This window comes from Pseudonaja textilis, chromosome 1, assembly GCF_049901715.1.
Source record: "Pseudonaja textilis isolate UNSWEBS1 chromosome 1, rPseTex1.2, whole genome shotgun sequence".
Classification (NCBI taxonomy): Eukaryota; Metazoa; Chordata; class Lepidosauria; order Squamata; family Elapidae; genus Pseudonaja; species Pseudonaja textilis.
Window position 1 is genome coordinate 75,965,568 of NC_141990.1, and position 13,504 is coordinate 75,979,071.

The 13,504-nt window shown below is 39.1% G+C and overlaps 1 protein-coding gene across 2 annotated transcripts in view; it reads right to left on the bottom strand.

Moving 5' to 3' along the window:
* Positions 1-615: 615 nt before the first annotated feature.
* Positions 616-13,504, bottom strand: part of PACRG (parkin coregulated) — a 277,345-nt gene continuing 264,456 nt past the window's right edge. For both annotated transcript variants that reach the window (XM_026705094.2, XM_087938616.1), the window contains one exon: positions 616-1,077. In XM_026705094.2, the coding sequence (XP_026560879.1) occupies positions 917-1,077 (161 nt within the window). In that variant the 3' untranslated portion in view covers positions 616-916. The remainder of the gene's footprint in view (positions 1,078-13,504) is intronic.

Below are 13,504 nucleotides of genomic sequence, written 5' to 3' on the forward strand. Positions count from 1 at the left end.
GGTATTACCAGCCAACAGCTACCTTAGTTTTGGGAACCAGATCTCCTTCGCAAGCGGCCAGTTCATTAGCCAGGTCTGTCATACCTGAGGAAAAATGTTGTGCCTATACATCATAAACATGGTATGTGCTTATGCTTCAGCCAACAGAAGCAGTAGATAACCTGGAGGAGGAGTCCTGCAAATAGCCAGTCACAAAGATTTAGAATTCTTTAGAACCCTGACAAACCACAAGGCAACACTGTTACTATAAAATTTTGCTTGCAGGCTGATCCATTTTCCTTTCTTGCCCTGCTACTTTTTTAAAAAGGGAAGAGAAAGAAAGAAGAAGGCATTCTGTTTTTGGAAAAAAGGCAAACCACCTGGAAGCTTGGATGACACGTGTGTTTGATTCATTAATTACATTTATGAAGGCACTTTCTAATGGGCTGCACAAAAGTCCCTCCTGTGCTTCATAGAGATGCTCAACAGTTTTATTGTAAGTCGGGGCGCATTATTCTGCCCAGCTGCTAGAGAACCACTGCTGAACGATTGTTTCTCCTATTAAGCAGTCAGCATAAACTCTCCTTGTTACAGCCTGGGACATCGCCTCCAGGGCAAGCAGACACAGAAGAGCAATTGCCGAATTGCATATGAAAATTATAGTTTTATTGTCCGTACAAATGAAGGTTTGACTCTGACACCCGCTCCGCTCTGCTTTTGTGATAAAGAGGCAATTCTTTCACCAAACAAATAAGCACAGCACACCATTGTAATCCAAGAAACAGGCACTATTTATGCATTGGAAAGACAGGCTCACATTTGTATTGAGTCTAAGGCCCCAGAAGCTGCTTTTTTTTAGTAAATTGGAGGGTGGGGGGGGTGGAATGAGTACCAAAACATTAGACAGAGCTGGAAAGGGCTCGTGGCATCATTCTTGTTAATTTAACAGGCATGACTGATAAGTTGGGACCATGTATTTTATGTTTATGTAAGCATCTTCACCACCATAGCGCTCAAAAGCTTCCAGTGTCTCTTGAATCAAATCTCCAATATTTTCTCGCTTCTGCTGGCTGTAGTCAATGCCGTCGCCAGAGTTCACTGAAATAAATTAAACAAACAAAAAAAAACAACAGAAAGAAAATTAGTTGTGGGTGGTGAGTGCTCCACCACTGGGGGTTTTCAAAACAGATAAGCAGGATTCATTGTACCTAATACCACCTTTTTCTGCTTCATGTCGTAGGTAGTATATATTAATGGTACATTCACAACTTCCTTCTCACTTTTGGGACAACTAGAAATGCGGGAAATGCCCTAAAACAAATACACGTCTATCTTCTTGCAAGTTGCTCAGCAAAAACCTCCCTGGCAGACTGCAAAGTTTCTTCCAGGCATATTGCTGACAGGAGAGCATGTTCTGCCAACCAATGGGCTACTCTCGGTGTGTATGGCAATGGGGATGTCTTGAAGGGGCACAGAGACTAAAGAAAACGAGAGCTACTTCAAGTGCCTCTTGATGCTGCGGAGCGTGCCTGAAACCTAGGGCCCCAGGGCATTCCCTCCTGCATTAAGTTAGGGGGCTGCTTCCAAGTATCCATTTGTAGGGACATTGCCATGAATCTGATACTTCATATCCATGCCAATGTTTTGGTCCACATTCAACCTTGCTTGATAATGAGTTGATACTGAGGCAGTCAACTAGTTCTGAGTAAGACCAAGCCTGGAAATAAAAAGAAGTAGAATATGTTATTGTAATAACTATATTCCTATAAATTGTCAGTAGATCAAGACTATCGCCAAAAAATAGAGGTGGGGAAACTTAACCGGAAAGGAGATAAAACTGATTTGCATAATATTTGTATATGCTAATTTTAGTGCGCGGATACAAATTTTAGAAATAACTGTCATTTGTCTGACTTTGCTGCTACGTTGTGGTCCTTTAGTTTCATAAAACAGATCTGGATGCCATATTGCATAGGAAAATGCATCTCACTGAAGCAAAGAAAACAATGACCATAGGACTTGGGTTTCTGTTTTGTTTGCTTATTTTTCAGGATAACCTTAAGATCATGGCTTCTCCTAGTTTATTAACCCTTGTATATTTAAATTGGATTTTCATAGGATAATCTTTAAATGGAGAAATGTTCCCAGGAAAAGAGAACATATGGCCATTCTGCTCTCATTAACACCACACTGGGCCTTTTCCTGCTTTCTTGATGAAATTGACGGTGTTGGAATATTCTTCATGATATCAGGAAGATTCTGAATCATGAATTGGTTCTAGATGTCAGGTCAAGCAGGTTTCCGTCTCAGAACCTGAAGCTGCTTTCTAGCTTACAGTTGAGGAATGAAGTGCAAGAGAGCTGGATATCTAACAAATTATTCTGGCCGCTGCTAAACACCAGGACCAGTTGTTCAGGGAGACTGAGTGAGTATAAGACTGCAGGACTGTTTGTTACAAACTCTTCTCTTGAAGAAAATACAATATAATCTTAGTTCACTCAATTTTCTTCTGAAAAAAAAATGTATTGAATTAAGTCGAAGTCAAGAATAAAAGTTATTAGAAGTTCTACGTGAGGGCAGAGTTTTTCATCTATTCTACAGTGAGGCAGCTCAAGAGCTTATTGGAAACATATTTGCTGCAAGACGACATTCAAGTAAAAAGCATTCTAGATACTGTGCAAATATGAAATGCATGTAAAATGTAGACCACTATCTTTTCGGGAGGATTTTGATGATACACATGTATTTGAAAATAGCTCTCAAAGATATGGAAAAGTGGCATCGATCTCAATGCTCAATAAATAACTTCTAAATTAATATTCTGTACGGTTTAAGAGATGGTCAGTGGGACAATGCTAGAATAATGTTCATAAATCATGGCCATATAAGGGAGCATCGTACCACTCCTGAAGCCGAAGTATATTCAGAATCATACCAAAAATAATTTGGCAATAAGCACTGGATGATTTAGAGGTTTGGCAGTAAGATACTGACTTTTTCAATCTCTTATATCTTTGGCTCTAGCCCTGTCTGGAGAGGTGACTGCTGGAAGGTTATTTCATGGCTCATGTGACATTAAGTGAGCTCACTTTTGTTAATAGCAGACAGGTGTCTAAACCATAAAACTCAAGAGCTCTTCTAACACAATTCATCCATTCCAGTAGAAGTCAACAAAACTAAGAAAGACGCCACATAATCTCTTCTGTCTGGGAGCTGCAGCTGACGCTTTTCTGCTTCAGGTATCTGACTTTTTAAAAAAGCAAACTCCTGGATTTTTTTAAAAAAAGAAAAAAAACTGTAATTAAACAATGTTTCTGTTAGGTTTTAAACTGGCAACTTTCTGTATGTAACTGATCTTAACCGCTAAACTATTTGAGAGGTGAAGGAGGGAGGGAAAAGAGATATAGCAGCTATTACAATGCAGGGGTAAGGATTGACTAGGTTGAACAGGCAACCTTGCCTTTGCAAAGTTCCTAATTTGTTGCTGATATTAGTGTACCGTCAACTGAAATGCTCTAGCTCGTGGCTTTCCAAACTTGGCAACTTTAAGACTTATGGACATCAACTCCCAGAATTCTCCAGCCAGCATGGCTGGATGAGGAATTATGGGAGTTGAAGTCCACAAGTCTTAAGGCTGCCAAGTGTGGAGACCCCTGCTCTAACTGCAGCTCCAATGGACAGAAGGATTCAAGACAACACAAAAGGGAGAATGGTGTCCAAAGTACAGCAGAGATATACACCATAAGCATGTTTCATTTGAAGGTGAATAAGGGATTAATAGGGAATGGGGCCATCTACTTCTGCCCTTTAGAAATGATTGCTTGCCCATTCTAATCATGAGAAAACTGGGCAATGAGGTTAGGTGCAGTTGCCTATCCAGATTAGCCATTTAAGCTTCATATTAAATGAATTATTTATTACTTCATATTGCTAGGACCATACAGAATCAGGCATTGTTATAAACACTCATTCTTCTGGAAACTCAACCTCACATTCATGAATTAGTAGCAAAAATTTCAGTGATTTCACATTGCTAGATACATGTCTTCATTGTAAACTAGAAGTCATATACAGTATATGCAGAAGAATAGATAGAGACCAAATATAGAAATCAAACCCATATCTGTGCCACCCCCAGAGATTAAATCGTATGCATTTTCATCCTCTTCTTTTAAGCTAATAGACTCTTAGCCACCCCTTTCCAGCATGGAGATTGGCATGGACCTGCTCAGCATTTAACCGTGCCCTTCTCGGACCTGGTTTCTGCTTTAACCCTTACATCCAGTAGGACAATACTACTGAAAGCTGAGCGGTGTATCCTGACCTTCAAGGCTGGACCTGATTTCATTGCTGTAACAAACAGAAGTTGCAGATTGGCCCTGGATCTAGTCACTTTGCTACATATCATTATTATACAGTCTACCTCTCTCTTTCTAAAGCTAAACTACATAAAGATAGTTCATGGGTCTTTAAAATGACATTCTCAGCATAAAATATTTCAGAATTAGAAAAAAAATTGGTAAATATAATGAAATAGAACAAAGATCTATAGCTATCATAAGATAAACACAACACTATGTTAGTGCGTCTCCCTCATGTTCAGATCTTCAAATTTTCTCATTTGTTTCTCTTGGGCATGGCATGAGCATCACTGGTTTATTAGGAAAAGAGCGAGGAATTAGGGCTCAAAACAACTCTTTCAAAAAAAATTGAAGTTCAAGGACACATTGGGTCAAGCTTGCCGATTACATTCTAGCTATAGGCATACCACTGGGGATACTCCAGGAGCATCAAACTGGGGAAGTCTCAAGACAGCCCCCATTTTCTCTGCTCGGCAAAGTCAGGGGCTTTCAAAAACAGCAGGCTTCCAAAGCCAGATGCATGTTGTTTTCAACATCTCAAAATAGTTATGGTATGCCTACTTCAGTCTGAATATACCCAGTACTATCATTATTCTGGTGCTAAAGAGAAAGGAGGAGGAGGAGGAGGAGGAGGAGGAGGAGAGATCTCATTACAGAATGCGGGTCCTTTCGAATTGGGAAGATGTATGTAGGCCACAGGTTGCTCATCATTTGCCAGGGGGCTCATTTGGTGCCAATGGTTGCCAAAACATACCACGATTCAACCTTCCGAAAATGACTTTAAGGAGGATGACTTCCTCATATCCTGATAATGGTTCCTGTTCTACCCCCTCAAATATTAGCTATTGTACAGAAAAGAAACACAGAATTACCTTTGCATGTGTGTATTGGAGAGAGAGGGAATTAACAACCACTGCAGTCGTATTTATGTGAGATGTGGCAATAGTTTGTTCCTGTCCAGAAAATTAGGGGAAATATGCCAGAGTAGCAAAATCATTCTACTGTAGAAGATATTGCAGCTTGGGGGAATTGAATTAAAAATATGTGAAAGAATCTGACACTAAGAGAAGCCGCATAGAGAATGGCACCAAATGATGCTCAGACGATCGTTACTGACAATGTATGCTGTGTGCCAGGCTCCTCTCCTCAAGACAGCTATTGTTTTCTCTAATTTCATGGCCCAGTTTATAAGCGATATTGCCAAAAGGCTATTTTAGCAAAGAAGTCACCCACTAAGGCCACAACAGCTGCTTTGCACAGCTATAGGAATTAGCAAATCTTTAAGGCAAAGTTGGGAATGATTAACCCACCAGGACAACATCCACCCCAGCATTTGCCAGCATTCGACAGATGAGTCATACTGATCTCCTCAGTACACCTAAGGCTAAGTATCTAGTCATAGTAATAATTAGAATGAAAACATGAAGAGGGGAGAGGATAAAAACTTGCCACCAATGCACAACAGTTTCAGCCTGCCTGTCTCTCGTGTAATGTTATTTCTGGGTTATTTATTGTATAGTGAACATGTGGGTAACTACAAAGAAATAGCTGTCTCTATGATGCCAGAACCTGGATTGGATTCAAGCTGTTTACTGAAGTTTCCCTCAGTGGCAGAGAATTAATCAACATGAAGAAAATTTTGGAGGCCATATCTATCTTGCTAGGCTCCCAAAGTGAAATGTCTAGCAGACACAGCGTGAAGCAAAGGATCTTGTCCTAGGAAGCAGAGCGGTTATTATTACTATGCATAGGAAAGAAAATACCCACTCAATACATAAAAGAACTGCTGATTTAGGCCACTGAAATTAGAAATAGTGAGGGCTCAGATAATCAACAATTTCTAGATTAAGGCATCTGTTATTACCTGCATAAAGGTGCTTATTATATTTAAAGGTAGCTTCTCTTTTCTTATCTCTTAAGAACTGTTTCAGATGGTGAGGTAAGGCAATCCTTAAACTGGAACTATAGAGAACCAATAGGAGTCAGTGGCTGCTGCTAAGGGATTTGGTTGAGGAGACATCCTTTGCCATTGCTGTTACCACAAGAGGACATCAGAACACTGAATAGTAGTACTCTTTCCCCCTTGCAGAGATGAGACAACAATATGTTGACCTGCAAATAATCTTTAAATTAGATAGTTTAACTTACGTAGCATAACATCAACATGTTTAGGGTAAAATTGAGCTTTGGTTCCACTTCTGACACTTATCCAAAATGACCAGTACTATGTCCTTACTGTTAGCAAGGAATATTGCGTATGACATGAGTGTAGCAATAGCAAAAGGAATAGCACCTAGACTTATATAAAGCCTCACAGTGCTTTACAGCCCTCTCTAAGCAGTTTACAGAGTAATTGCCTTCAACAATCTGGGTCCTCATTTTACTGACCTGGATGGAAGGCTGAGTCAACCTTGAGCCGGTCAGGATCGAACTCCTGGAGTAAGCAGTGAGTTAGCCTGCAGTACTATGTTCTAACCACTATGTTACCACAGCTCTTAGTGTAACAAAGGTTCATAACCGAATTTACTCTATCTTTCAAAAAAACATTACGTGAAAATGGGCAGAGGAGATAAATATTCATGTGGTCAACGATGACTGCGGCATTTTGGAGATTGTGAGTTGGAATGTAAGAGGTGCATGAACTAGTGCCTTTAATGAAAGAAAGAAAAACAGGCATATTATATGTAAAACTAAGATAAAGTAAAGATGTAATGGATCTGAATGAAAGTGATCTGGTCTTGTGGAAGGGAAGAAATGAAGGTGTGGCTTTAATTAAGAATAAAATAGGTAAACTGTGGATCAGAAAGCAGGCAATGCTGCCATCTAGAAGCAAGTGCACAAGAAAATAGGAATCCACAGGCTGATGATAGTTACATATTATACTCCAATCAATGGTGCTAATCAAAGATTCACATGTGACTTTGGAGAAAAACTGTACAACGTTTTGAACAAATGGTGTGGACTTGAGGAATCATTCTTTTAAATGCCATCAATAGATAGGTAAGAACAAGATGATGGGATACAAAAAATGATTAGGCCATTTGGAAATTCAAGACTGAACACAAATGATGGCTTGGTGAACAGCATCGATATTATAGAATGCCATAGAAGTGCGCTATGCTAAAGGAAAGTATGAAAAAACTTGGTGAAATAACGATGTGGAAGAAAAACAATGCATAAAAAGGAAGTACTGCTGTAAAAATGAAGACAAGGGAATTATATTGTACAAGGAGGAAAAAGGATGATTGCAAAGTATATAATAAAAGAGAACAAAAAAGAAATAAAAGAGAGAAAGTACAGATCGATATTGATGGAATAAAACAATGTTTTAGAAACGGATGAAAGAGGCTCAACAAGGAACCTCCCATAGACTAACAAAAAGAAAATTGAGGAAATTATTGGTAATGAAATTAATATGAGGGAGCGTTGGAGGAATATTCTCTGTGAGAAAGAGAATGAAATGTTGAAGAATAAAAATGACACAAATAGTATAAATGTTAGTATCTAAGAAAAAATGGAGTAAAAGTTGCTAAAAGCAAAATAAAAAAAACTGCTGTGAAAACATTGAAAAAGACTGAAAGTGTAGTTGCTGTAACAAGAGAACCATTAAATGAAGAATCTGGTTTGATCATGAAGTGGCTATCCAACTTGCTCAGTGTTTGTGGGAAGTCTGTAATTGTATCTGAAATTTCAAGAATACTGTTGTCATTCCAGTTCGCAAAGGAAAATATAGCAAGAGTGAAAGAAAAATTATGGAGGATTTTTTTTCCCCCCCAGAGTAACCAGAAAGTCTGTAATAAAATCTCAACGGAAATGTTATGAGAGGTGACACTGAGCAACATTTTCAGAGATACAGTCTGGCTTTATGCCAAGGAGGGAATGAGCAGATCGGAGATTTATTCTTTATCCATGTATGAATATATAAATATATTAAAACTGTGGATTTTGGAGTTGGAACTGCTTGTCGAATTCCACAAGAGTGTCATTTAATAGAAATAAAGCATATATAAGAATAATGGAATACACAGTGAAGGTAGTAAGGGAGGAAGTAAGGCAAGCAGTGTAAAAATTCCACTCATTGCTTAATATATTTATTGATTAGTGTATACTGTGCATAACTTGTGATGCTTTTAATGTTGTGTCAGTTGTGGATGTGAACTTGTGCAAAATGTTGTGTGTGGGTAAAGCCACACATTGCTGCTGCACAAGGCAGTCAGGAGCACGGCTCTAACAATGTTTCAGAGACCAAGACAATTGTATCTGAATGGAAAGTGGACTGAATGATTTCAAGTTGTATATAAATAGCCCCCCCAAATTGAAGGAGATGAATTGGTATATCCTGGTAGGAAGTTTACCAAGGATAGGGAAATAGATGCAGAACATTTATGATGCAGAAATGTAGAAGAACAGTAGATAGTATCCAATTTGTCTAGAGAAATTAATGTAAAAGAAAAAAAATGGCTATCTGTAGAAGTATGCTTTCGTCCACTTCTTATATGGAAATGAGAGTTAAGTATGTCAAGAGACATAGAAGTTAAATGCAATCAAATGGGCTACTTAAAAAAGTGGATGTAATTAAGCAAGAAGAAATAAGGTCAAGTATAAATGAGTGATAAATGAATATGGATTGAATTCAAAAGTCAGAGACTAACCCAAAAGGAGGAAAGCCAGTGGAGTGATTATAAAGAAACTGATTGAAGATATATGAAGGAAGAATGAAGGGGTCAAGATGAAGGGGAAGACTAAGGGAGGTGGATGGATGAAGTTAATGAGATCCTCAAAGAAAATAATGTGGGAAATTTAAAGAATAATGACAGTTCTTTAGGTGGCATATGGATGTGACAGAAGCAAGGATGGCAGGCAAGGATAAAAAGATACAGAGAAGTACAGTACACGGATTGGTGTAAATTAGATTTGCTTCATCTTTGGAAGTCCTCCCCCCTTTAAAAAAATAGAAATGTCTCCTCCTACCCCCTTCCACAAGAAATATTTTATCTTTACAGCGAAACCCAATTTACAAAATTTCTTTTACTAGAAAGGAGAAGAAACAAGAAAAAAAGCAATGAATTGGGGCATAATATTATTACAATATTTTTGCTGTACTTTATTGTCTCAGTAAGTGGTTTCCTGACCTTCAGAATGCATTTAAACTTATATCCCCTTTTGGCTGAATTTTTAATAAAATGAGCAGGATCCAAGAAGGGAAAGGTTGAGAATTATTGGTTTAGATTAGACCGTCATGGAAAAGATTGCTGCTGGACATAAGACTTGTTAGAGGGAAATGAGTTCCAGTACTGAATAAAATCTGTTAATATCTATAGGGGTTCTTTAGAATGAAAATGTACTATGGATATTCTTATTCTTCTACTTCTAGGGGTGACAGTTGTCTGTTCAAAATGTTTAAACTTCTGGTTGTGATCAAACATCTGTTAAATCAGTGACAGCACACTTGACCTTGCAGATGACTTTTTTTTCCTTTTTCTCAAGGTTTTGGGTACATCATGGAAAAAATAAATTGAAACTGGAATGATTGAAAGACTGAAAACTCACCTCCCAAGATTTTAATAGTTTGAGCCTGCCCAGCTTCTGTTTGAAAAGAAAAGAATTCAAAGAGACTTCTGAAATAGATGGCAGAATTCCAGCTTAAATATTTTTCTTAACAAAGGCAGGAGCCCAGATGCCCAGATTCAACAATTTTATGGAGAAACGGTCTATCTATAATACCTCTCTTACTCTCACACCACAAGGTGATTAAATAATTCAGTCTCACTATCCTCTTTGGCCAAATTTCTATTGCTCTTCAGTTCAACCATTTTGATTTCTTCCAGCCTTAAAAGCTTGAGACCATGAATGCTGAATTCTTCTCCGTGCAAATGATTAGAGTTTTAATTGTCTTTAAAAATTAGTGTTTTGCCCCTGAGCTGTCCCTGCTCCTCAGCAACAAAAGCCTTCTTGCCTCCATTCCTCAAAAAACAAAGAGAAAAACCCTGGAACCCATCTTCCATTCACATTGTCATTGTGTGGCTGTGTCTGGCCATTTACAACAACATAACAAGCCTTTGCAATTGTTAAGGAGAAAGCACCAGTCTGTTTTGTTTTTTTGTTTTTATTAAAAAGCCTTTGCTAGTTGTGATGGAGGAAGGACAACCTGGCAGGGGGCCTTTTTTTTTTTTTTGGCAGCCAGGTTCACAATAACTTTAACCATGATTATAGCATATGAAACCTCTAGCTACGTGTGGAAGAAGAAAAGTAGTCACACCCTTAGTCCAGGGGCTGGAAAGTGAAATTGAAGCAAGTGTTACCACTTTCAAAGTGGGGAAAATCAAACTAAGTACTGTTTTTACCACAATTATGAAACTGACTAGAAATCAAGTAGGAATGAGACTACGTTTGCTGATAACTCCTGCTTATATAAATAAGGAAAATCAAGAAGGCTTGTCTTTTTTATAGAAGTATTGTGAAAGTGACTAGAAACTAATGAGAAGGTTTAAGATCAACTTCACTGATGGTTATCCTTATTCCTTTCCTAGAATCAATTGCAGCAAGAGAATGCAAGAGCCGAGAAAGCGTGTGTCCAAATGCTGTGAGGCATGAAAAAGGAGGAGCAAACTTAACAGGGTTCCCACAAAACATAACCTTTGCCAGGGAAGGAAGGAAAGTAAATCCAGTTTTTGGTGCTTTTAGAAGAACTGATACAGGCTTAGAAAAAATTGACTCAACCTTCAAAATTAGCCAATATCTTGGGGGATAGCAGCTGGTCAAAGACTGCATATGGAAAAGCCCTAAAAAGTATTTAATTTTGGCTGAAGTGTGTATGCAATGAATAAACCCCCAATGAATGGTCACCCAAACTCCTATCTTTGAAAGGAAAGTAAAAAATAGAAGCATGTGCAAATGTAATCCAAAATGCATAAATGTAGATAGGCTTCTGTTGACTCAGGTCATAGTTTCATCTCTAGCTTAGTAAAAATGAAAGCCTCCTGATGGGAGGCTTATTAGTCTGAGAGATATGGAGCATGAGATTTCCTGGAATGATACCTTTTAAAATACAGAAGCAGCAATGGGGCACAGAATGTGGAGACTATATCCTGCTGGTTCCCATGAAGGGGGATCACTAAATGCTCCACTCTTAATCCTAATGTTTCCTTCCTACAACTTCTTCGTAGGAGTACCAGATTAAACAAGTGTTACCATCAGCCACTTGTCTTCAAAGAAATCTTTCTCAGACTTAGGAAGTCTGAGAAGTTCACTTGGGAAGAAGTAAGTAGTTAATTCTATTTCTTTTGGTAACTGTTTGAACTGAAAGATTTGTGCTAAAAGAGTCATTTTGGTTTAGTGCAGGGCTGTCAAATTCATGTCACCACGGCAGCATCACGTAACATATAGGGACTTTTTCCCCCTTCCACGCCCCTAAACTGGGCATGGGCGTAACTAGCATGTGATGCATCTGGCCCACAGGCCGGGAATTTGACAGCCCTGGTCCAGTGGTTAAGGCACTAGGTTAGAAAGTGGCAGACCACGAGTTCAAGACCCACCTGAGCCATGAAAGCCAGCTGGGTAACTTTGGGTCAGTCATTCTCAGCCCAGCCCATCTCACTGTTGTTGTTGTTATTGTTGACAATAGGAGGAGGAAGGCATGCCGGATATGTTCACCACCTTGAGTTATTTATAAAAATAATACAGGTAGAATACAAGTAAATAAATAGCGCTTTCCCCTCCCTGATGTATGTCATTGATTCATTAAGAATTTGAATCTTTATTATGTATAGCAAAGCCAAAGAACTAGAAAGAAATGGAAAAGCATGGAGATAGGGAAAAAGAGAAGAGAGGGCGATTAGTTCTGAAGATCTCAGCTGCTAGTCTCTCTGATTAGGAAGTTCCACATACACAGATGCACACCGACCTCAGATCATAAAGTTAAACTGAATCTACACTGCATTTAGCCCAATTGGTCCTAGTTTGCTATATAATTCCTTAAGTATAACTTGGATATGAATGTTCTGGAGCTCTAATACAAGCCCCAAAACAGGGGAATGAGTGCCAATGGGACAAACACAAATGGTAAGATAAAATGGAGCAAGTCCTTCCTTTTTGAAAAAGCCCACTGAAAGGGGAAAAAAGCAATTCCTTTTTTGAATGTATCACTTGATTAACAGGTCAGACTTTCCTTTAATTCCTTTTGTTTCTGAACCTCTTGGAATAGAATGGAATTTATCATGAATACAGATGCCTACAACTTAACCTAGAGCATAAAAAAAAACAACCTCATACAGAGCAAGTATTTTAATTCCAAGCTACTGTTATAATTCTCCCGAGTGCAGGACATATCTAGTGACTCCATTATCTTTATACAATGATGAAGTCAATGGAGGTATGTCACACTAACTTCTCCATAGTGCTGAGATACTGCAGAGGATGCTGGGTAATGTAACTGTGCTCCCCCACCCTCTCTCACACTCCTAGACTCTGACTCAATAGCAAGGGTGTCAAACTGGTGGCCTGCAGGCCGGATGTGTCACATGCAGGCCACACCCACTCCAGCTCCACGAATGGGGGTAACATCATGTCAAGACATGTACCCCCATTCAAATCATAGGTCTCTAGCCATGTCTCTCAGAGTAAAAAAGATTGATTTATTAGGAGTTGACATGTCGGCATTTCCTGATTGCAGCCAACCCTGACACATCATTCATTTCACCATTGACCGTGGTTTCCACCCACCCCCGTATGTATATTCTCCAATGAGACATATCGATAGCCAAGAGTCATCAATCATGCTCTCCAGCAATAACTTTTCATGCCAGAACCTTTGGTTGCCAAAGTGATTATCTGAAGCATTTAAGGAATGCACTGCTTTCCCCCATTCCCTTTCTGCTGGCAAATAAAAAGACCAAAGAAGTATTTTTTTAGTTGACATGTCACAAGACATCAAGTGATGGCAACATGATGTGGCCAGTTTGACATCCATGCTCTATAGCAGTGATCACCAACCAGTGGGCTGGCTGGTGGTCCGCGAGAAAATTTTGGTGGTCTGCAGAGAAATGTCACCCCCAAAAGCACCCCCGAAGCAATTAATCCAGGCTGCTTGGGAACACAAGGCTGCACCGCCCACATGGCCCACGGGAACACAAGGCTTGCGTCACTTTCATTGCGAACAACACGAG